The 23,026-nt window shown below is 36.9% G+C and overlaps 1 protein-coding gene across 1 annotated transcript; it reads right to left on the bottom strand.

Annotated features, from left to right (window-relative positions):
- Window positions 1–5,886: 5,886 nt before the first annotated feature.
- LOC143907574 (putative aarF domain-containing protein kinase 2) lies at window positions 5,887–22,080 on the bottom strand. The gene is made up of 8 exons (XM_077424418.1): window positions 22,045–22,080; window positions 10,665–10,913; window positions 10,449–10,512; window positions 9,375–9,483; window positions 8,843–8,960; window positions 8,012–8,233; window positions 7,326–7,556; window positions 5,887–6,805 (listed from the first exon to the last, which is right to left on the bottom strand). Exons 1-8 carry the CDS (start codon window positions 22,078–22,080, stop codon window positions 6,644–6,646), a joined length of 1,191 nt encoding a protein of 396 aa, XP_077280544.1. The 3' UTR covers window positions 5,887–6,643.
- Between the last annotated feature and the right edge of the window lie 946 nt (window positions 22,081–23,026).

Here is a 23,026-nt window from a genome sequence, read left to right as displayed (position 1 = left end):
CTTAATTCACCAGATTCTCGTCCAGGATATTCCTCTCTCTTGACGTTTCACTTAATCGAAATCTGCACGGGATCAGATGGTCCAGGTCCAGGTCAGCTCCTTTAATACAAGACGTCACACAAATATGTGTTTCATACGGAGCCTAGGATAGATTATAGGCCTGTTCTTTTTAGCTGAACTTCTTGCACAGTTCTTTTTTCTTCTTTTTCTTTTCACGTTGGAGAGAAGAAGAGAAAAAAAATGAACTGTGCGAGAAGTAGAACAGACATAATATCCTGGAGACGGAGGCGTTTACAGATCTGCAGATAATCCGCGAATGAATTTGTCGGCCACGGGGCGAGTCAATCGTTCCGCGAGACGCGCGCGAGAATCGTCTCTCTCAAATCAAATCGGAGAACACCGCACACGCGTGCTTGAGTGAGAAGTCACGGACGCGCGAGACGGCATCTAATTTGCGCAAATCGATCCCGCCGTCTCGCGGTGAATTTGCGCGGTTATGCGTAACGGCTGTCAACCGGATCGAACAACCGGCGTCGTCCCCTCGAAAGGCGTAAACAACTCCGACTATAGGGAGACTGAGAGCGAGATCGGAAAAGATCGGAGTAAGACCTGGAAACCGGAGCGAGAGATTAGAACAAACTGTCTTCTAGTCGCCGAGTGGAAAATAGACCTGCACAGGCGCGGCTTATCTAAATGTTCTAAAAACTGGAAGTGACCGGTAAATACTGGTGGCGGCGAATAAACCCAATAATTCGGGAAGAATAAGAGGAGACGGGTGATCGGGTGACGGGTGTAAAAACCTAAGACGGCGAGGGGCCTCCGCATCCTTCGGGCAGTCGCAAAATGAATTTTGTAATCAGCGGATTAATATTCATAGCGTAATTAACGTCGAACGGAATATAAAAATATACGGAACGATAAGGGAAGCTTGTCCCCACAAATACGTCGAAAACCGGTAATTTTGGCCCCTTGCGCTCTCCCGGGACCCCCGAAGTGCTTTTATTGGGAAATGTAATTATTTCTACCGAGATTTCTCGAGAATCTACGGCTATTCGGCGGCCGAAAGGACGATCTCTTTCCATTTAAGGGTTAAATATTTGTCCGTCGTCTCTCGTAATGGTAATGGTATGGAGACCGCGCTGTCCGGAGTGGAACGGACGGCCGCATAGAACGGGCTAGACCGGGTCAGGGGGAAATGATGTAGCTCTATCGCATACATAAGAAGGCGTGAACACGTGGAATGAGACGTCGATCGGAACTCGTTTCTATTCGAACGGAGTAAAACGAAGTAAAAGCGAGCGTCGAGACGGCATAGACCTGACCCGCGGAAGATACGGTGTGATATACAAGGAAGTGTATATAATACGCACGAAAAAATACTATAGAGCCGCTGGAGCCAAAGATCCATCGCGTACCGATATGACGTAAAATCCAGAGCCTATCCTGCTCTTCCGATCGCGTCTTTGTTTCCTTAAAAATCTATTCGGAGACATCGAATTTTAATACTTTCTTTTCATAGATTATTTCTTCTTTGAAACAACTCCTTTCTCATTATTAATATTAAGCTTTATTAATATAGCTTCAACTGTAACATGTAGTCAATAACTTAATATCGAATGCGCTTTGGACGCGTAATTGTCAAGCGTTTATTTTCGATCGTCATATCTATCAATGTAGATTACTTAACTTTAATCTCGTTTTAACTTACTTTTTATCTTTTTCTAATTCTAAGAATTAAAAGCTAAAGAGTAACTGAGATTAAAGTTAATCTACATTGGTAGAAATGGACAATAGGTATCCTTATTTTCTACAAGCGAATCGACGAGATCAAAGTTTATATTTTTACAGCATATACAGCATATTTGACACCGAATCCGAGCGTTCGAGTCTGAATATTAACGACAGGCGCGCATTGGCTTTAATCTCGAAGCGTGAAACGCGCGTCAGTCGTGTTTCTCTGATTGCGTATGTCTGGCCGGAGCTAAGTTTCCATAAGTAGGTACAAAAATGTACCGCAGAACGCAAAATGACCAGCGATATTAATAAGCGACACAATCGTTTTCTACGATCTAACGCGACCTCCTTTTTAAACGTCAATTCGACCCAACCGACCGCGGGAAAGTTTTGCAATTGCGGATTTAATTAACACCCCCTGCCTTCTCGTTAATGCCCCCTTTTTTCAATCTGTTAAATATTAACTGGTGAATTTCTCTTTGACACTCACAAGTGAATCTGATTCTAAGGCTTACAATTAGTGTCGGAAATTAAGAATGCACGTTCAAAAGACGAGCGAGCGATGCGCAAAAATTATTTCTCAACGCGAATGCTAATTTATGAGCGCCGTACCGTTAACTCGCGCAATTAATAAGGCTACCTACTGGAAAAAGAATGCGTCATGCGTTGCAAAAAGTACCTGCACAATGAGTTGGATGAATTTTTACAGACCTGTAGCTTTAACGAGCACTCTGATATTTTTAACTCTAAGCATGCCTAAGAATAGGGGAATCCCTTACGGAGTAGATGAAGAAGTATCGGATGTTCTATGGATCGACCGGTTCTAACGTGACAACTGTAGCTGAGAATATTATTTCTGTAATAAATTACAGTTTGCGAGACTAATGGGACAATGCGTATTTTGTGTGTATTATTCCTCTAATAAATATACAATAACTCTGAATTTTCTGTTATTCTTGAAAGAAAAATAAACTCGAATTAATAGCGCCGGCGTTTAGGACCAACGTTAAATACATATTGATGTGTCAAATAGCTATCATCTTGTGATTCTTGTGAATGTAATAAATATGTAAAATAATGCTCCTTCTCATACAAATTGACTGCTACAAATTACGAGCTGGTTTTATTTAAATTTTGGAGGCTTTAATTAATGATTATTTTAATACGCGATGTATTTACAATAATTATGTGTTAAATTTAAATATTAATTAATTATTCTGTAATTATTGACAAAATTGAAATAATCACAATTTTTCCGTTACTGCATGCGGCAGCTTCAAGAAGAAACTCGGTAGGTCCAGCACACCCTGTATACGCGCAAACATCTGTTCCTACGGCGCGAAATAATCGCGCACGCATAAATAAACCACGACAGGGCCAGGCGTGCGTGTCTCACGTGAAGCAGCGGAAACGTGACTTGGCCGTTCACAATTCGGCGTCCCGAAAAAGTCTTCGCGGCGAAGCCCGAAGACTCTCCCCGCGAAAATCTCCCGTGTGACACGCGATATTTTGCAGACGGTTCCATGGGGATATCAAAAACTGTCATAAAAATATCATTCGCGATATCCTGAATTCCTGACGCGATTTCACGCGAATATTCCGAGTAATAATGATCGAGAGAAGACATTCCAAAATTGTTGAAGATACATTTAGCGAATATTATTTTTCTCGAAATTATATTCCGCTACGTAGGACATGCTGAACATGGGACGTCTGTGATGTCTGTCTGAAAAGGCGGGCTGTTGCTAAAAAAACAAAAAAAAAACTGGTTCTCGAAGTTGGTCCCGTGTGTGTTGCTTAACCGCGTCTAATTATCACGTCGCGTTTCGAGTCCCATAGGGCGAAAGGAAACCTATTTCGTTTATGAAAAACGACGTATAGGTTCGGGATTTGAGGACGAGCAGCGTGTGAAAGAGAGACAGAAAGCTGGACCACACGCTAAAAGCGATAGGTTTATTTCTTAAAGACGATCGCGCAACTAATCGGACCAAAATCTGAATTTGACCTTCTGGCTTGGCCTTCTGCTCTGTCGCGACGAATCACACTTAATTTTTCGTACCATGTTGCTTGGAATTTTAATTACCCGTCTGCAAGCGTGTGAGTGGCGACGCATTTTTCTATTGTCACATTTTCGAAAAAGAAAGAATAAACAAGAATATCCGACATTTCGTATTTGACATTAAACATTAAAAAAGAATAATCTTGAACACATCCGACAAATAAATCTTCAGAATTTTAAGAATTTTCTTTATTATATGTATACCTTAGAGATATAAAGAGTCGCGTCTATTTGGCAAAACGGAGTTAATACACTGAAAAAAATTGTTAATCCAAAAAAATATTTAGTCCGATACGTTCAACTAAACATTTTAGTTTGTTTAACTAAACATTAGTTGAATTAATTAATTCCTGATTTAAAAAACTAAATAAACTGTTGAAACAAATAATGTTTAGTTAACTAACTAAAATGTTTAGTTGAACGTATCAGACTAAATATTTTTTCGGATTAACAAATTTTTTTTTAGTGTACATTTTTCATTATACTTACTAGAAGTTCAAATTGTAAAGGGTCTTATGTTTTTTATTACTAGTTCCTATTAAAATACAATGTTTAGAAAAATTCATATTAAACATTTCTATAGTACCTTAATTTTAGTCAGATACTGTGTGTTATTGACAGTTGTATTCTGTTAACCCCATGCCGGTTAAATTACATTATTAAAAACTCAATAAATCAAGTTGTTACCTTTATTTTATATCCAAAAAAATATACAATTTCCCTTGTTTTTTCTAAATCCATAATAATGGAGATACTATTCTTTCTCTAAGGTACAGATATAGATTATCTATATCTCTTTATCAAGCATAAATATGGGATATATCTAAAAATATAATTTATCAGAGATCCAAGATTCTAAAAATAACAAGTGATTACACCCATATCTCGTAATCGCGGTTTAATGAAGTTTTTGCCCTCAGCCTTCGAATAAAAAATAATTATATACAAGATGAAGAGAAACAGCGGAGAATAAATGAATAAAAACTGAAGTATAAAATCAAGAACGCTGGAGAATAAAAATAACATGAATAAAAATAAAGTATAAAATAAAAAAGAATAAAAAATAGAAAAGATAAAATCTATTTTTGATTTCTGTATATAAAGAGGGATTTAACTCTGTTATCTGCTAAATAACTACTGACGCGTACGAGTCGAGCGTGGGACGATATCGATATTTTGCCGATATACACGGGGTCAACAGTTCTTTAAGGAGTCCCCAGGTATATCGACACGAAGCAGCCGCGTGCGACGTACGCGGAACTTTATAAATCACTTGCGGTTTTTGTGAAAGGAGAGGAAAAAAAGAAAGAAAGGAAGAGGTTCAACTTTTCGTTTAATAGTCCGGCTCCCATCCACCGAGCGGTAAATCCACGCACACAATTCACGTACCTTACGCGCGTAAGGAGGGAACGGACACAGGTGTACGCGCGTGCACGCGTGCACGTGTATGCTGCGCCGCGCCGCGCCGCGCCAAAGAGACCTGGCCGACTAACCAGGAAGCGATCACGCACAACTGGTCACTCGCCGGAATTCTGTCGGATGCGATTACACGGCGCGATGGTTCGTTTAAAAAATGGGAATCCTCTCTCCGTTTCCCCTCCCTCTCCCACCCATCGTCTTTCTCTTCTTCCTCTCTTCGCGAATCGTCTGACCGCCGGCGTTATTAAAGCCTGGAATTCGCCCGAGGTTCCATTCCACCCGTTCCGGAACCGTACCTTATTCTCCCCGATTTAACTACGCAACACACGAGTAGATATTTATTCAGTGCCTAACGTTACGAAACAAAGAGAACGCGTAACGGACCTTTCACAATTACGTATGAACAATTGTTTTATTATGTGAGCTACAATAAAAGAATATTCCAGAGAAATTACATTACGGAGAGTTCACTTCTGTTGAGAATCTCCCCGGACAGCGCCATATCCAAAATCGGGACATAAGACGTCTTAAAGATGTCTTGGACACGCGTGCTGTCTAGGTCTTTACTCGTGGTACATAGCGCTGCTGAAGACGTAGGGCAGGAGCTCCGCGAAGATATCGACGTCGGGATCCAGGCAGCGGCCGAGGCCCTCGATCACCAGCATGCTGAGAATCACGCTGCTGAAGGATCCGTCCTGCTTGACTCGGTGACGGACCATCGCGGCAAATAATTCCGACACAACGGTACTTACGTTTACCTGCACGGATACCCGGACCCGGGACGGCCGCGTGTGCGTCTAGTAATTACTTCTTTAAACAGGAAAAATATTACACGCGGAAAGGCGTGTCCCGGCAGATCGCTGTCGACGACGCTCTTTCGACGGCCGCGCAATTCCTTCGCGATGGACTCAGATTTTTCCCGCCTGTGGTGACGCCTATCTTTAGAATCGCAATAATTCGCGATTATCTATTATCGGCGTTACGATACCGGTATTAAAAACTGGTTCGTCCACCCCTCGCGCGTGTTAATGTTCGCGATACGCGCTTCGTTATTGCGCGCCACAGGTATATCGTTTTTCACGCGAGTGCGTTTCTCGGAGGCCGATTGATCTTGATTCAATCCGCGCGATCTTAAATAGCGTATCCGACAGCACCCGCTATATAATCACTTGCATTCATGTTGTGGCTATTATTATTATTATTCCGCGCTACGATGATTCGACATAACTGAAACACAGACTGTACCTCGTGTAATGTTTTACGCGCACGGTCGTTTAAATAAAAAATAAATAAATAAAAACGGGAGATCGATTCCGAGAAGCAATGCAAATCAACGCGGGCAAGTCTAAAAAATTAATAACAGTTCCCAAGTACAATTTCGATCGAGCGACGACGCGGTAAATAAGGATCGGCGAAAAACGATACGTCGCTTCAGCGATCTCTCGGACTTCGAAGGGAATACCTCTTGTTACTAACGTTAAACGGATTACAAAGGTGAGACTTGACGATGTTCTTCATCGAACACTTGAATCCGTCCGGATCGGGGGTCATGTGCGAGCTATGCTCCAGGATATATTGCGCCGCCATTTCGCCCTACGTCAGATTTTGCACGTAAAACTTCAACCGCGCTCGGTCGTGAAATGTAGAAACGTGCGGTAAAAAATAATCACCGAGGTGAACGAAACGGTATGCGTGTAAAAAAGTAAGGAAAATAAAAAGCGACGAATGCGCGAAAGAAAGGAAGTTTAAAAAGAGCGTTGCGAAGAATGCAATTGCGCTCAAGTTTGAATTGAATTGTCTTTCTCTACAGATCGACGCGTAAGTATAGCCGATTACTCTCGCATATCATAAATATTTTATCATGTATTTTACAACGATATGATCCCCTTGCTCCGGAGAAGACTGGATACCGGAAAAGATGTGCTTCGATTAAAAATAGACATCTCGCTTCTGGACCCCGTATTAAAATACCGAAGAAAAGCATGCTTCGGTAACGAAGAAAAAAAAAGAGGAGAAAGATTATACGTGTTCCTCCGACTTAAGTTCCCCGTTAAGAAAGCTCGAGCAAAGAGCACATGTCAATAAAAAGTGAACGTTATCTCGCCGGACTTACGTTTCCCATTAGCACCGAGTAAAAAACGTCTCGGAGATTTTGTCGGCAGCGATCATTCAAAGATACCACTAGGCCGCAGTCCAGGATGATCAGGCGTGGGTCGTGCGCCACGTAATCGGGGGTAATGACCCGCCGAAAGGTATTGAACAGGCTCGCCTTCGGGACGACCGCTTTTTCGACTAGAATGTTGCCCGGGTGCAGGTCACAATGGATGAAGTTATCCTTAAATATCTACGGTCAAACGGCGTTCACACGTTATCGTTTTCGATCGAAAGATCTATACATACAGAAAAAAATAAGTGTCAAATCACGACTTATATATGCATATGTATATATACGCAACAATCTACAATCTTGAAAATGAGATTATATTGCGTCGAACGAAGAAAACTTGCTTGAATGAAATACAAACTTATATAGCGACAAAATCAAGAAAAGAAAGTTGAAATAAAAAGTAATTCTTATAAGAAGATTATACATTGTTGCGTATGTACGAGTATATAAGTTTTGTAGGACTATTTAATAGGACTCTACGAGAAATCGAATCAGTCTTCTATAAAGCTTTGCGATCAGATCTCGTTCAAATTTCAACATTGATCCTTTCAAAAGCGGATAATTTTAACGCGCACCGACAGACGTTAATAGCAATGATAATAATAATTGGGAATCGCTCGAGTTATATTGACCATTTTAAGAACCGTCGCGATTCCGATCCTGGCGAGTCTCCGTTGTAAACCAGCATCGTCGTGTTCGAGGTAATCGGATATCGGTGAACCCTCGTGGAAACTCTCGACGAGTATCCCGCAATGGGTCAGGTGCGTGTAAGGATGCGGGAACACGATGTCGTCTCTCTTCGAGAAGTTTGCCGAAAATCTCGCGAGATTGGAGGCTTCCAGTCGCATGTCAATCTTCGCAAAAATCAATTGCACGATTTATGTCCATTTCCACCAATGTAGATTAACTTTAATTGCGGTTTAACTTACTTTTCATCTTTTTCTAGTTCTTAAAATTAGAAAAAAGTAAAAGGTAAGTTAAAAATCAAAGTTAATCTGCATTGGTAGAAACGGATATTAGTTGAATGTGAGCTATCGCGTTCTCGCTCACTGCTTTTGAACAACAGATTACTCAGAGGTTGAATCCGGCACAATTGGAATGAGTTAAGGCCCTGGCACATAGAAAAACTTGCTGAAAGTCTTACTGCTTAAGTTTTTCTATGTGCCATAGCCCTTATACTGTCTGGATTATCTCTCGTTTCGATGAAAACGAGTAAAGAAACTGTTTTTTCTTAAGTTTTTCTATGTGCCATAGCTTTTACTGTCTGGATTATCTCTCGTTTTCATGATAACGAGTGAAGCAACTCTCTGTTTCTTATTGACTTTATCTCACAGAAACTCGCCAGAGTTATGCCGGTTTCAACAAATCTCAATCCCAATCAAAGAAGCCCGACTTGGCTCGTTATAACGAGATTTCTCTCGGATTACGCAGAGTGAATGTGAAGGTACTTCGTGGGAAATTACTTGATCTTCCATTATGCGCGCGAATTCGTCGATGCAATCCGTGAGACTGAGCCAACGCAATTTCGGAATGAAGTGCGTGGCGCACTTGGAAAGGCCGCGCATTATCGCGATGTCCTTTCTGAAGAAAATATATATAGAGTGCCTGACACGTTATTTGCCGAGTCAACGTTTCGTACCAGATTTTTCGAATTAATTGAATTTACGTTTGACGAAAACGACCAGGCCAATCGAGAGTTCCTGAACATCTGATAATTGAAAATAAGATGTGTCTCTCTCGTGAATTAATAACGTTACACAAGCAGATTTTCTAATGACTTAGTTAGGAAGAACATAAAATCGAAATTCGACGTTTTTGTCGAAGAAAAATTGAAACATTATGGCATCACGGTAGCGGTGAGACACCCGGTACTTGCAACGCGGGTATACGCATCCGCGGTTCGTCGTGCCACGCGGCTTTTATCGGCAACGCGATTCAACACGTTGCCGGGAAAGACTAATAAGAATTATCTGCGCGATATCTCAAAGAGGGTACTTGAGTTGGCCTTTGATTCCGGGATGCAACACTTTTACCGCTACGGTTTGCAATTTCCTGGCACGCGGACTGGCAGGCGCGAATTCATCACTTTCGTCGAGAGCTCTGTCTGAAATAATTGATACAATTAGTCTTATCTCATTCGTCATCTACAGTTATTAACACGTTGACTGTCAAATGCGAGTTAACTCGTATTTGACGATTTGATCTATTGCTTTAGTATCAGACCTATTCATTGTCTTATTACACATTTATTAACACGTCTATTGACATAAATATTTATTATTTTTATATATTATATTTTTGGGTTTTTTTTTTGAATAATTCAATATACCTAACTCAAATTGGCGTCGGAGACTCTTTTCCAAATATTGCTTGGCAGTCAACGTGTTAACAAGTTGACCCTGCCACTTAGTTCGAATAAATTTAAGAGAGTGGGTGTAATTGCGAAATATCACAGAGCAAAACCTATCTTCACGTTCCTTCTTTTCATTACTAAATTAATGTAATATTTCTTTTATTCCTTTTTTGTGATTGATTATCTTTTTAATCGATGTTTTTCTTCTAAATGAGCTTTTCCTGGATTTTAATTACATTTAAAAAAAAAATTTTTTTTTTCTTTTTTTTAGGAAATTTTATTACTCGTAACTTTTAACAAAATTATAATTTTTGAAAACCGAATGATTGGATAATAATTTATTTATTTCTGAAGAGATTTTCACGGTCGCGCGCGAGGTAATAAGATTTTTATTTCGATCATTTCTATACGTGCGAATGTATCTTTTCTCGCATGAGATAGAAAATTCGCAAATATTTAGAAACGACATCTCGACAATATATCGAGTTGTTCATTTTAGGCCTGCGATCGGTTTGATTTCTCTGCGTGTATACTTGACGCGGTTATAAGTATGCAAATCCACCCGGACAGGCCCAAATGTCCTGCCGCGTAAACGTTTCATCGTTCCAAGTGGAAATGATAACGAAGGGGACCTTTCGCTAAATCGTACCCATCACGCGATTTCTATCGCAGCGATGTTACGCAGAGAGGAGAAGTGAAAACGCTTTCTAGCTTACTTTCCACGAAGCGCGACGTCCGAGAATCCCGCGTCGCACTCAGATCGATCCACGCTTTGTACACCTGCGCATCGACACATTTTTGGGCGATGTAAAGCCGCGCGAATAACATTCATCTCGTCGCATCGGACACTGCGTGTCCGATTCGCGTACGCTTGTCGCACGCGAATCTTATCCTCCAGTCGGGGTCTCTATACAATCCTATCGGCTGCATACCTGCGCGCAACATCCCGAGCCGATCGGTCCCTCGTCGTCGAATCTCACGAATAAGTCCCGCCAGGAAGGACCGTACGTCTCCTCGAGCAGACGCTCCGTGTCCAGCCAAGAATGTGGCGTCGCGTTCCGTTGCAGCTGCGAGAGCGTGTCGCAGATGTCTCGCGGGAAAATATCCCTCCGCGTAGATACCCACTGGCCGAACTTGACAAAAATCGGCCCGAGAAACTCGATACCTGTGGAAGAATGTAGCTACCTTGCTCGAATTGCCTTTTGCGAGATTTTCATTCATGAGTGAAACTCTGCTGATCACCTCGTTCCGAACGGCGCAGAGATTTTTTTAAATTTAAAATAAAGGTCTTAACGCGTCGACGATTGACGATTATATGTTATATATAACATTATTACGAATAATTATAAATGATTTATTGTGGTAACCAGGATGCGCAGTGTAGGTCTCTTCGTCAATGACGATGACTCCGTGTAAAAGAAGTTTTGCTCTTTTTGTGGGGTACGTGTGTACACTCCACGTCAATAATGCTTTTCACCTGAAGTTAGTCGCGTTTGGGTCAGATAATAACTGAACACATCGCGTCTAGCTATTTGTGCATTATGACTGTTGGTTCAACCAAAAATGTAGTAGATCTATTGTTTGATCAATTGTGTTCAGTTATTATTTGATCCGAACGCGACTAACTTCAGGTGAAAGGTATTATTAATGCCGATTGTATGTACACCTCACAAAAATAAAAAATCTCTTTTTCTTACTTTTAGATCTAAGTTCTACACGAAGTCGTCATACGAAGGGACCTACTAGCGCATCCAACGTCCTCACAAAGTGGCTTGATGAAAAATTACTTATATTTTCTCAGAAAGTTTCTAAGATGTTCTCATATTTTAGATTTATGAAAAATTCTGAAAAATATGTCAAATTTCTCAAATACTTTCAGAAAGAATTGCATGAGAAATTTCGGAATATTTCAGTATCTGTCTGTAGGTATGTATGAAAAGTTTTGATAAAGTGCGCAGATTTTTTTTTATATATTGATTCAGATTTTTACATGTGTTGGCGGGAAAAATCTGAAATATTTTAGTATTATTTTGTCTGAGAAAACCGTTCCAATTTGTATTAAAAAATCAAAAAAATTCTGAACATTTTAAGAAAGTCGTAAAAATTTTCAAAAAAAAATTCGGATTAATAATATAAAAAATTCCTGAGACATTTTTCCACCAGGTTGGTAACTTCGATGTAATCTTTGTGAAGGGAATTCGAAATAAAAAAGGGACAAATGGAAGGATATGTAATATTAAAAGTACAAGAAAAAGAAGGAATAATATTCATATATTGCAAAAAATTCAAATTGGAAGTTTTATGTCTTATTATATCATTAATAATTGTTACGTTGCAACTTTTGAATTTTTTGCAATGTATAAGAATATGTAAATACACGCATCTCCACGATTGCTTTTCACGATTTACATATACGTATACGGTTTTCTCTACCTTGCTTTACGTCTACGATTACGATAGACGTAAGAACCTATTACGTTTCGTTCTCTGCCATCAGCCAAAGTTACGCTCCCCGGTGGCGTGACTGACTAACAATAAGTGATGGCTGCCGGGTTGCCACCTATCATTCGATAGGGGCGCGTACGTGTAGTATAATTTTTTTTAATTATAGCGAAAAATTATATTTTTTTGTAATTCAGATGCTTGAAGATGAAACTAACAAGGGGAGGCCGCGAATTTGGGTCACCGAATTGAAAAACGTTTTTATATAATATAGTGCTCTACCAGAAGAGTACTTGAGCAAAGGTATAGAGCGCAACGCTCAACCATTTCCGAAGAAAAAAATGTAAGCGCACGACTTCTACGCTGTCGACCCGATTCAATTCCTGTCTCTCGCAATTTTTTTTTAATTTTTTTATGCAATAAATGTTAATTCGTGTAAAGTAAAGTTTATGTAACCAACAATATTGTTTTCTCTCTTAAATTTGCACTTTTAAAAGGCAATTTTTTTTAACTTATACGCACGAAACTGGAAATAATTTTTATTCAAATTATAACCTTACTGCCCTATCCCTTTGCTCAAGTAATCTTCCGGTACATAGAGTACTGTACTATATAAAATCCTTTTTCAATTTGGTAACCCCGCAGCCTTCCCTTGTAAGATAAAATTTGGATAAGATAAAAGTACTACATAATAAAAAGAAAATATTATACTATGACTGGTATTTTTAAGTGCGTTATCCTGATACGCTGTGGACACAAGATGTAACATAACATATATCAAATATATTGAACACAGATTTTGCAAAGTATCCGCACAAATTTTGTCAACAGAACGTCAGGGAAAATTACTCTGTTAAAAGAATCTATTGTGATTGACGGCAAATTGGACGAAGATTGACTGTGGGACATATTGTTTTATTGTAACCGTTTAAATGATATATTCCATTAGAACGGCGACGAAATGGTAAATTCTATTCAATTTCGGCTAGCAATGTGCTATCAGATTATGTCGACGAATTCTGCTGGCAGAATACCAGCTCAACCGCAGACGCATGCGGTTGATGCCAAACTGCCGCTATGTTCTACTCGAATCTATTGACAATCTGCTAGCATATTGTTAACATTTTGCTTACTAGATTATACCTTTTCGCAGGATGGTGGGAAAGGAATTCGTGTAGGTGAAACGCGTTATCAGATACGCGGCGAGCAGGGTGGTGATAACCGAGGTCACAATCGCGATCCTCGCTAACACGAGTACCGTCTCTCGCGCGTCCGCGAGAAAACCACCCTTTTGCTCCTCTTCTTCCTTCTCCTCATCGTCGATGGGCCCCACCGTTTGTGGCTCGCGGATCTTCGCGCGAGGGTTACGGGACAACGCGGTCGAGGCGAAATTGCGGTTGGTCCACTGGTTAGGATTCTCGCTGGCGCAGCGTGTCACGGGCGGTGGGTGAAAGCGACATCCTCGAGGACGATAACGCGATCGCCATCGTGCGACGTCGTCACTGCGGCGACGAAGGCTCGCGAAAAGTCGCGCAAGATTCGGGCGCAGCGACATCGCCACATTTGCCAATTTTCAATAATTCATTTTTTGATTCGTAATTTTTGATCGTCGTTCCAGGACAGGTAAATTTACGTTTCGCAATCCGCGACGCCGTTCCCACGCGCGTCCATGTCACGAAGTCACGCGAAACTCGTTGCCTTTCCGAGATTCTGATATAAATCCTCGATGTGTCGATGTGTGTGCAAAAGCAGCGAAAGCGACGCTGTACCGCTGAAGTCGTGTTGAACTCCTGAAGTCCGCGCAGTATCGCGCGCCTGCGCGCCCTGTGGTTTGAATTTTGAATTTGCCGCATGTGGGCTAGTCATATTAGACATCGAACCTTCCAATTAATCTTCCCAGGTTGCAACCATAAATCGCTTTAATTTGAGGTGCCATAAGTGAGATTTATTTTGTTTCGCAAAATTACAGAAGTAACGCTCGCATAACGTATAGTAATAGTAATATATTCACGGTAATATAATCTGCAATCTTTTTAAATCATTAAATTTCTATTTGTCTTATTTACAATTTCTTTTTAGTATTTTTACAATAAACACACACACACACGCACACGCACACACACACGCACACATGCACGCAATTAATATTAAACATTGGACTGTACCTAACATTTCATTAATTAGCTTGTTGATATCAACTAATTGCTGTTTCTATAATATGTCAAAGAATAAAAAATTGTAAAAAAAATATAAAGAAAATAGATAATAGATAAGTAATCGATGTAATTATAAATTTGAGTACATATAAATCCCATATCAATGTTTAGTCTTATAACGCTAAAATAACTCGGTATCCTTGACATTTTACAAAAATTATATATACTCTCACTAGTTCTCAGAATACGCTATAAAAATATTATGCAATCTTCTAAATTCTATATAGTATAAATTAAATTCAATGTTAAAAATTAACATATGTTAAGAGTGTCTATCTTAAAAGGTAAGAGAAACCATTTGTATTTCGTGTATTTTAAGGCTTGAAAAATATGTTCCTAAAAATTTAAATTTAAAAATACCAGTGAAATTACGTGTCTTTAAAGAGATCAGTGCGCAAGGAAAAAGTATAGTATGTGACGTATTTTTTCGATACAAATATAAAAAAAAAGCTGAAATAAACATCTGGTTCTCTTAGATTGAATATAATTAATTTTTTCCTACTGTAAAGTTCCTAACAATTCATACATTTTTGGGAAAGAATTCTTCGTAATTAGATTGAGTTATGTTGTTGAACAAGTCAATGTATAGTTTGGAAACTTTCCTTTCCACTACTGGTTTAATAGTGTTAATAATAATATCTTTATTCTCGTCGAAAACAGCTCGAAAAAATTTTATTCAATTGGCCTAATTCCTTCTCGTTTCCGAATTGAAAATCAAAATCTGTAATCTTGGAATTCACGCTTGCTCTCAATGCGTATATATGTTTTTTACTATTTTTGGTTACTGTTTTTAGGTCCAACTTTGTTTTTAGTTCCACATTATCTGCAGAAAAGCACATTTTGATTATTTTAAATAAAATCCAATATTTTCAATCTTTTATTACTAAATTTACATTGAAACTTTTGTTTTATTTTAATATATTATAAGATCAATTATTTTACATACCCGCGTAGTAACGAATAATACTCCTTAATTTGTGGGCGATTGGTACTGCAGACGTATATTAAAATCGTACATGGTGTTTATAACAATTTGCTTTATTAGAAAATTAAAATTAAACTGGAGCCTGTCGGGGTCCACATCAATGGAGGTTATAACAAAGTCGCAACTTCCATGTGCTTCTGCGTTTTGAACATACACTTTGACATTAAGTTCGTCGAAAATGACAACTTTGTCAAACATTAATAGATCAAGCAATGGAAAACCCGGAGTCTCGTAGCAAAATTTTTCCTTTAAGTGGATAATGTTGTCCACAATGCACTGATTATAGTTGGAATTGTTGCGGTCGCATACGCGAATGAAGGAAGCTGTTAAATTATTTTCATTAATTTGTAACTATAAAATTAAACAATCTAAAGATAGAAAAGTTTAATGTAATTAACTATTTCAAAAATGTTATAAAAGTATTTAACATAATGATAAAAAAAAAGAGAACGAGATAGCGAGGATCTAAAACATAATTTTATTACTTGTATATTTTCAGAGAAAAACAAGATTCTAAATTGATAAGATCCTAAATAATTTTTTTTTAATAGTTTATCAATTTTGTTGTATAAAAAAGACAGAGGTTTGGTTGTTAAACAAATCAGATTTTTACATTTAATATTTACTTACGTACGTCCGCTGCAGTTATAGCAACACATGTTATTGTTACAATTGTAAAAGCAAAGATTGCATTAAACATTATCCAAATTAAACGAGTTTTTCTTACGAACTTTCCAACACTTCACTGTCAGAGAACAGCTCTAGCAATTGTACGATAGATGTGTATCAAGACTGGTGTCTGTGAATCGATTGAGCTTATATATATATATATATATATATATATCAAGCTTATATCTGCCCTCTTACATAATTTATTTTCAAGTTTGTTATTGTTGTTGATTTCAACTACTTTCCATTTATGACACAAGTCGACACAAGTGTCGTTCTGTCTTTGTTACTCATTGAATGCTTAGAAAGCTAGAACGTCGTTTGTGTCGACTTGTACGTCACTAAAATGGAAAGCATCGAGTAAACAGTTTTTTCCCCTGTGATTTATAAATCTTTAATTTTTTTTACATTTATACAAAATATATATTTTGAGGAATATTATGAATAAATTAATTAAGATTGTAACCTTTACAGAAAAAGACAAGTGTTTATTCCAAGATGTATACAATACGATATATTCTAACAAACAAATAGCTTCCTTCGCCAGTAAATGAATTCAAAACAGAAGTCGTTTTTGTTCGGCCTGACTGGCCAAATAATTAATTTATTTAAATTCACAACGTTTTTTGGCTGCGATTTCAGTCCTTCTCAAGTATTTAATCAAGCCAACCCTCAAAAACCGCGTACAAAATATCCATTACGTTGCTGACATGGTGCCCTAACTACGTCATGCATGCGTAAAGCTAAAAGATGAAAAAACTAATGATAATCAATAAGATAAAATATTCGCTAAGAAGTCATAAAATAAAAAATTAGAATAAAAATTGAAATAAATTAAAGTATATAAAGTAAAATAAGCAGCTTACATATTCTGTGCGTCAAAAAATATAAGAACAGAACGGTGTGGGACGAGAAAACACATCGTAAGCCATATCTGCGAACACATCCGTACAGCGTGACAATCGAAGTCATACTAAAATGACCGATACAATAATAACTAGATGTGTTCACAGAAGGAAACGAGCAGAAGAAAAAGTGTAAAAACTAGGACACCAATCACGCGGTTGTAATTCGCGGGCAAGTTTTCTGTGTCTTTTTGCAGGTTGATTAACGCATCACATTTTTTAATAAAAAACATTTCTGAAATTTCTCGTTTCTTGAATTGTCTCTCTTTATACAAAATTTTCGGTTGTAGCCAATTAAAGTCGTGGTTGTGCGTAAGGCGGTGTTTACTAACCACGGAATGATTGTCACTATTCTTCCTAATCCTAATATCACAGAATAAGAAATGTTCTTTTATACGTGTCTCTAAGTGTCTCTTTGTTTGGCCAACATATGCAGCATTACAATTCGCACAATCAATCTTATATATTAACTCAGTCTGTTTAAGATACGGTAGCCTGTCCTTTCCCATTCGAATAATGCAATCTAATTTCTTCGGAATGGTAAAGAGAACCCTGAATTTTGCATCGCGCATTGTACGTAAATAAATTAATTATTTGGCCAGTCGAACAAAAGCGACTTCTGTTACAATATATTCTATTTTTATATTTAATATTCTATTTTAGTAAAAAAGATTTATTAAGACACATTAATAAAAGTATGTACATTCAAGTGTACATTCGAGTACAAATTACACTTCCATTAAATTAATATAGTGAATAGATAATTCTACATAGAAAGTGTATAAATCGAAAAGTACTACGATATTTAGAATAAAATTATAAGTGTATAATTAATAAAAGAATAAATTGTTTATTATTTTGTTGGAAATAAGAGCATTGTGTCTGCGTGGTTTTATCCCTTAGTTTAATATCAAATTGATTCAAGAATTTAATTCATATTTCTCAGAATTTAAGGCTACTAATTAAAAATCAAGCAAGGTAATATATTATAAAGGAGAGGGGCTTCTCTTCACCGATTCGGCTGAAACTTCACAATTTTGTGTATTTTGGGGCGTAAAACATGAATCTATAAGTTAAAATTGTCGCTCTCAATTAGGAAAGAAGTTATTAAGTACTAAAATTGACAGTTGCGCAGCTAGGATATGTCTGCCGATATGATGGGGCAACCTATATGTGCTATTATTTGACTTTGTGTTTATTATACTTTGTATTTATATAGACTTTTCAATATACCAATTATTTTCTGCTTTAAAAAAAGCATAAACTCTATATTTTTATTATCTTTTTTAATCATTCAAATAGTACACATAATTAAAGTAAGGTATCACACTATCATAGGACAGAGGTTACTTATACTGCACTATTACTGTAATTTCATGCACTTTTACGTCACTACGCATGAATCATGATCATGTGCATCTGCATCATTTCGGTATGACAGACATTCTAACTACGCAACAGTCAATTTTAGTAGGGGAAACCGGGGCTAAACTGTCAGTTTTTTTTCGGTGCCGTTTTTTAACAACAAAATAAATAATTTTAGTTAAATGTGGTATACCACTGTAAAGAATGAACCTTTAGCTACAAAATTTATATAGGAAATTTTTGTCTACGTCGCTTTGTTTAACCGGTAATAGCAAAAACGAAAACGGTGGAAAAATTGAAATCTCAAAAATGCCGGCGTATAACCGTCTGCACTGCATTTTCAATACATATACGTACATCTAATCCTGAAAAATGATAGGATACATTTTAATAATTGTTTTTTAAGAAAAAAATATAAAAATTTATTTAAAATTTGTATGCAAAACATTATTAAAAACATTATTAAAAAATAGTTACGAGGGTTCCTCTTTTCGCAGAAGTCACTCGCCCGACTTGTTTCACTTCTCGACGTCCGATGACTCTATTTGGTGTCTGAACGGTTGTAATTCCCGTCTCATCCATATTCCATATGCAGTGAGCCTGGAAATGCCCGGAAATGCCTTGGAAATGCACCTGGACGGATTAGCCCCAAACACTTTCAGGTTTGATCGCCCACGAAATATTAGACATCAACGATAATGAAATAACTACACTGGATTCGTGTTCAGCATGCATTACTCTTTATAATCATGTACCTCGAGATTTGGAGAGCAAATATTATTGCATTGCAGATATTACAAAATTTCCACGCGCAGAAAATGTAACTTTCACCTTCCGAAAACACGTTTGCCCTCGTAAAAATCATAATACGGCAAGTAACCTGCCGAAACTCCGTTGGTCACATGGGTACCATAAGCAGCGTTTACAATGTTAATAGCGAGTTCGTACAATATACAGGTTCCGAGATATTTGATTAGACGTATTTATCCCGTAGACGTTTTAGCCCCGGTCTCCCCTACTTAATAACTTTTTTCCTAATTGAGAGCGACAATTTTAACTTATACATTTTGGTGTTTTACGCACCAAAATACACAAAATTATCAAGTTTCAGCCAAATCGGTGAGGAAGCCTCTCTCTTTCATAATTACCTCAAGCAAATATCAATGTATATTAAAAAAGACATTTAAAAAATTTTTATTTTCGAACTTTGTTTTCACAGAAGGAAATATTAACTTTTTTTCGTTCACATCTAACAAACTATCGGTTTTGTTAGTCTGTTAATTTATTATTTTGTTTAAAATATAATATTAAGGTGGTCCTTTTGTGAGAACAAGTATTAGATAGGTACCTAAATTTGATATACGTTAAATATACAGTAATAAGGGGCATGTGTACGAAAAATCAAGTGAGGTTACCGACACTTTACAAGAAATAAGTCATTCTAAATATGCGTTCGCGGAACGTGCCATTGTCATTCTATCCTTGTTTACATCTAATGAACGAGAAAGATAGAATGATGCAAATCGCCACGTCCGATGTTTTCAACGAATAATACATGTACTTAGCGATCAAATGAATGCATTATTCATGTCTTAAAATATTCCCTGAAGTTTCCGGATTTCGTACATACCTTGAAAATAAGGGCTTACCGAATGTTTTGCTCTGATATATGAGCTTAAATAAGTAGTGGATCCAATCGCATATTGCTTTATACTCGTACTGTCATGCCTGACCTAACCTAAATCGAGTCCAACCGCACTACTATTGTGATATTTTTTTAATTAGTAAATAATTAAATACGATTAAACTGTGTGTTTAAATCATGTTATTTATTATAATTATTGGGATGTTGTGTAATGTTTGTCAATATGTTTGTTTTCAATTACCTCATGACGGACTGTTACTTGACTAGCTGGGTCCGCGAAAGGACCACCTTAATACAAGTGTGTCTTTACTCATAAAAAAGCCGTGTAAGAGATTTTATTGTTCACATTTTTCCGCGATGTTGATGCGAGACGACATCACACACGCGCGCTTTGTGCGCGCTATTTTATAGCTTTATTACTATTACTTACTATTACATTTATTAACCTCTTGATACACACATAAAACTGTCAAAATAAGGTTGCGGTGATAAATGCTCACAAAGTCAGCGCAATGAGAAGACTAATCAGCATCGCGGAAACACACAGCTTTTTTATGAACGAAAAATATTTACACGAACTATTTTCATGTAGACAATACCCTAACAAAATAATTCACAAAATTGCGTTACTTAACTCAACTCAAGTGATATGTATTTCAAAAAAAGATAATAATAAATAAGGCTCACAAGATGGAGCCGTAACAAGGTGTTGGTGTTCATACAATTCTATATTTAAGTAAAGAAGTAACGAATTACAATGTATATAATATACATATATACATATATCTATTCCAACTTGATAAACTGCGCGCCGACTATTTGTCGGACTTGAAACACAGCTTACAGTTTTTTAAATAATTAAGGGGATGTTGGAGACAGGTCTGTTTTACCGCGATATTTTCAGACACACAAATCTTTTGATTGATTTCACCGAATTAAAAATTTTTTGTCCAGAATTAAGGTATGAACGATAACGAAGACTGCAGACACCGTATGAAAAACGAAAAGACATTAGAAAATTACAGTTTTATTTTCGATTCTGCGGTCGACTCATGACAACATTTGCTGCACATAAAAGTTTTAGACTGTGTACATATACAAAAATCTTGCAGCAGTCACGGAAATAATAAAGAAGAATCCTGTGCTTGCAGAAATGAGCTGCGAGCTTTAGTATAAGAGAAAAGTGCATTTAAAAATTTTATATGCACATGTTACGCGTCTCCCCGAATTCAGTCAAAAACATACGGATCAGTATAACGGGTAGCCCTAGAGCAGGCGCTCTGTATGTATGTGTAAGAATCGGTGCAGAGGACTTATTTATCGATGCTGATCGAGTTCGCCTGCGGCTTCAGCATCCCCTTAAATCGCGTCGATTTAATCCTGGGGAGAGAAGAGTATTAATGTTCCAACGATAGCAAGTTTATACTTGCACATTTTTTTTATTCTGATAAGCTTTATTACGACTATAATATCTGTTATATTATTACTAATATTTTTCTAATTCTGTATCACGTTGCATTTTGGCACTCAAGTCAACTTTAACCCTTAAAGACTATACCTCAAGTCTCAACCGCTTGAGACTTTAAAAATTGATGTTTGTAGACAATTTTTATTAATTATTGGCAATTTTTTCTAATTCTGTTATATTCTTCAGTCTTTTCTACCCTTATTTCATATATAATTATTTAAAATTTGGTTGATTAGACCAAACTTTATAAGGCTTCTCTATCTATATGTACGGATTCTCAAAAATTTCAAACGTCAGTAACTCAAAAACTGATTAACCAAATCTTAAAAAAAAAAATATAAAATAGGGGTAGAAAATACTGAAGAATATAATAGAATTAAAAATAGACCGATATCTCAAATGTTGAGAAAGTTACAGCGTAAAACACATTTTTCTGAAAAATGAAAACCCCTCTAAAATCCATACCGTTTGATGAATTTTAAGAAAATTAGAAGAGAACATACTTTCTATAATACTCTATTTGTGTGCAAAATTTCAGCCTAAGTATCTAAAAAATTGTAGAAGTAAATGCATGAACAAAAATCCGTACACACACACGCACGCACGCACGCACATACTTTCGGACATTTTCTATTAATGTGATTTCTCGACATTTTGGAACATTCTAAACCTATTTCCATCAAAATCTCGAAAAAAAATTTTTTACCATCACAAAACTTTCTCTATGAGAAACCAAAAGAATAATATGTGTAAAGAAATGTGTAATTATGTAAGTATTTTTGTAAATATAATCCAGATGATCCAAACGACAGCAAAGCTAAATAGAGTTTTGAAGGTTTCGTGTATCTAGTAAAGTCTGAAATTTATAATTTTATTGTTTAATAACAATTGAAATAAAAAAAATTAAGATGAAATTAACCGAATATTAGAAGACATTTTTTAAGTCTATTCTATAATATTGTAGAAGTATGCTGCAAGACATAAGCAGTAAAAATTGACCAACCACGGTCGATTAGTCTCGAACTGTAAAAATTCCATTAGTCAATAACTTACTGTTTACGTCTTACTATGCATACTCTTACTATTGTAAATGAGTCTTTACTGTTTATGTCTAATACGACTGATTTCTAAACTACTGTTATCTTTGTTGAGTATAAAAAAGCGTATGCCTTCGTAATGGTTAAAAAAATAATTTACCCAGTCAAATTTTTTAATGTGAAATTTGAATAAATGCTGATCCTGCTCATTCAGACGATTCCATATTGCTTCAACGTTGGCACAGGAATAACTCCATCGCCTTGTAATAATTAAAGAGTGCCATTTCGTAGAATCTATTATGAATCTTTCTATATAATTTAAACATTCTAAAAGACATAAATTTTTATAATCTTTTGTTTTACACATTTTTGTTTTTAAGCACCCATTTATATTTCTGTAATACCTCGAACGATTATTCGTGCAAATTCTTATTGTGTACATCGGCGCATGATTATTTATCATTTTGATTTATGAAGAAACATTAAAACAAGTAAAGCCGGAAGCAAGTGACCGAGCCAAATGCAAATTCTAAATAATATTTTTCGTTGTAATATTATTACA

This window comes from Temnothorax americanus, unplaced genomic scaffold (genome assembly GCF_048541705.1).
Source record: "Temnothorax americanus isolate GAGA-0224 unplaced genomic scaffold, ASM4854170v1 Scaffold84, whole genome shotgun sequence".
In the NCBI taxonomy this organism is placed as follows: domain Eukaryota; kingdom Metazoa; phylum Arthropoda; class Insecta; order Hymenoptera; family Formicidae; genus Temnothorax; species Temnothorax americanus.
Note: the sequence above shows the minus strand (reverse complement) of the source record. Positions and strands in the feature narration are given on the sequence as shown.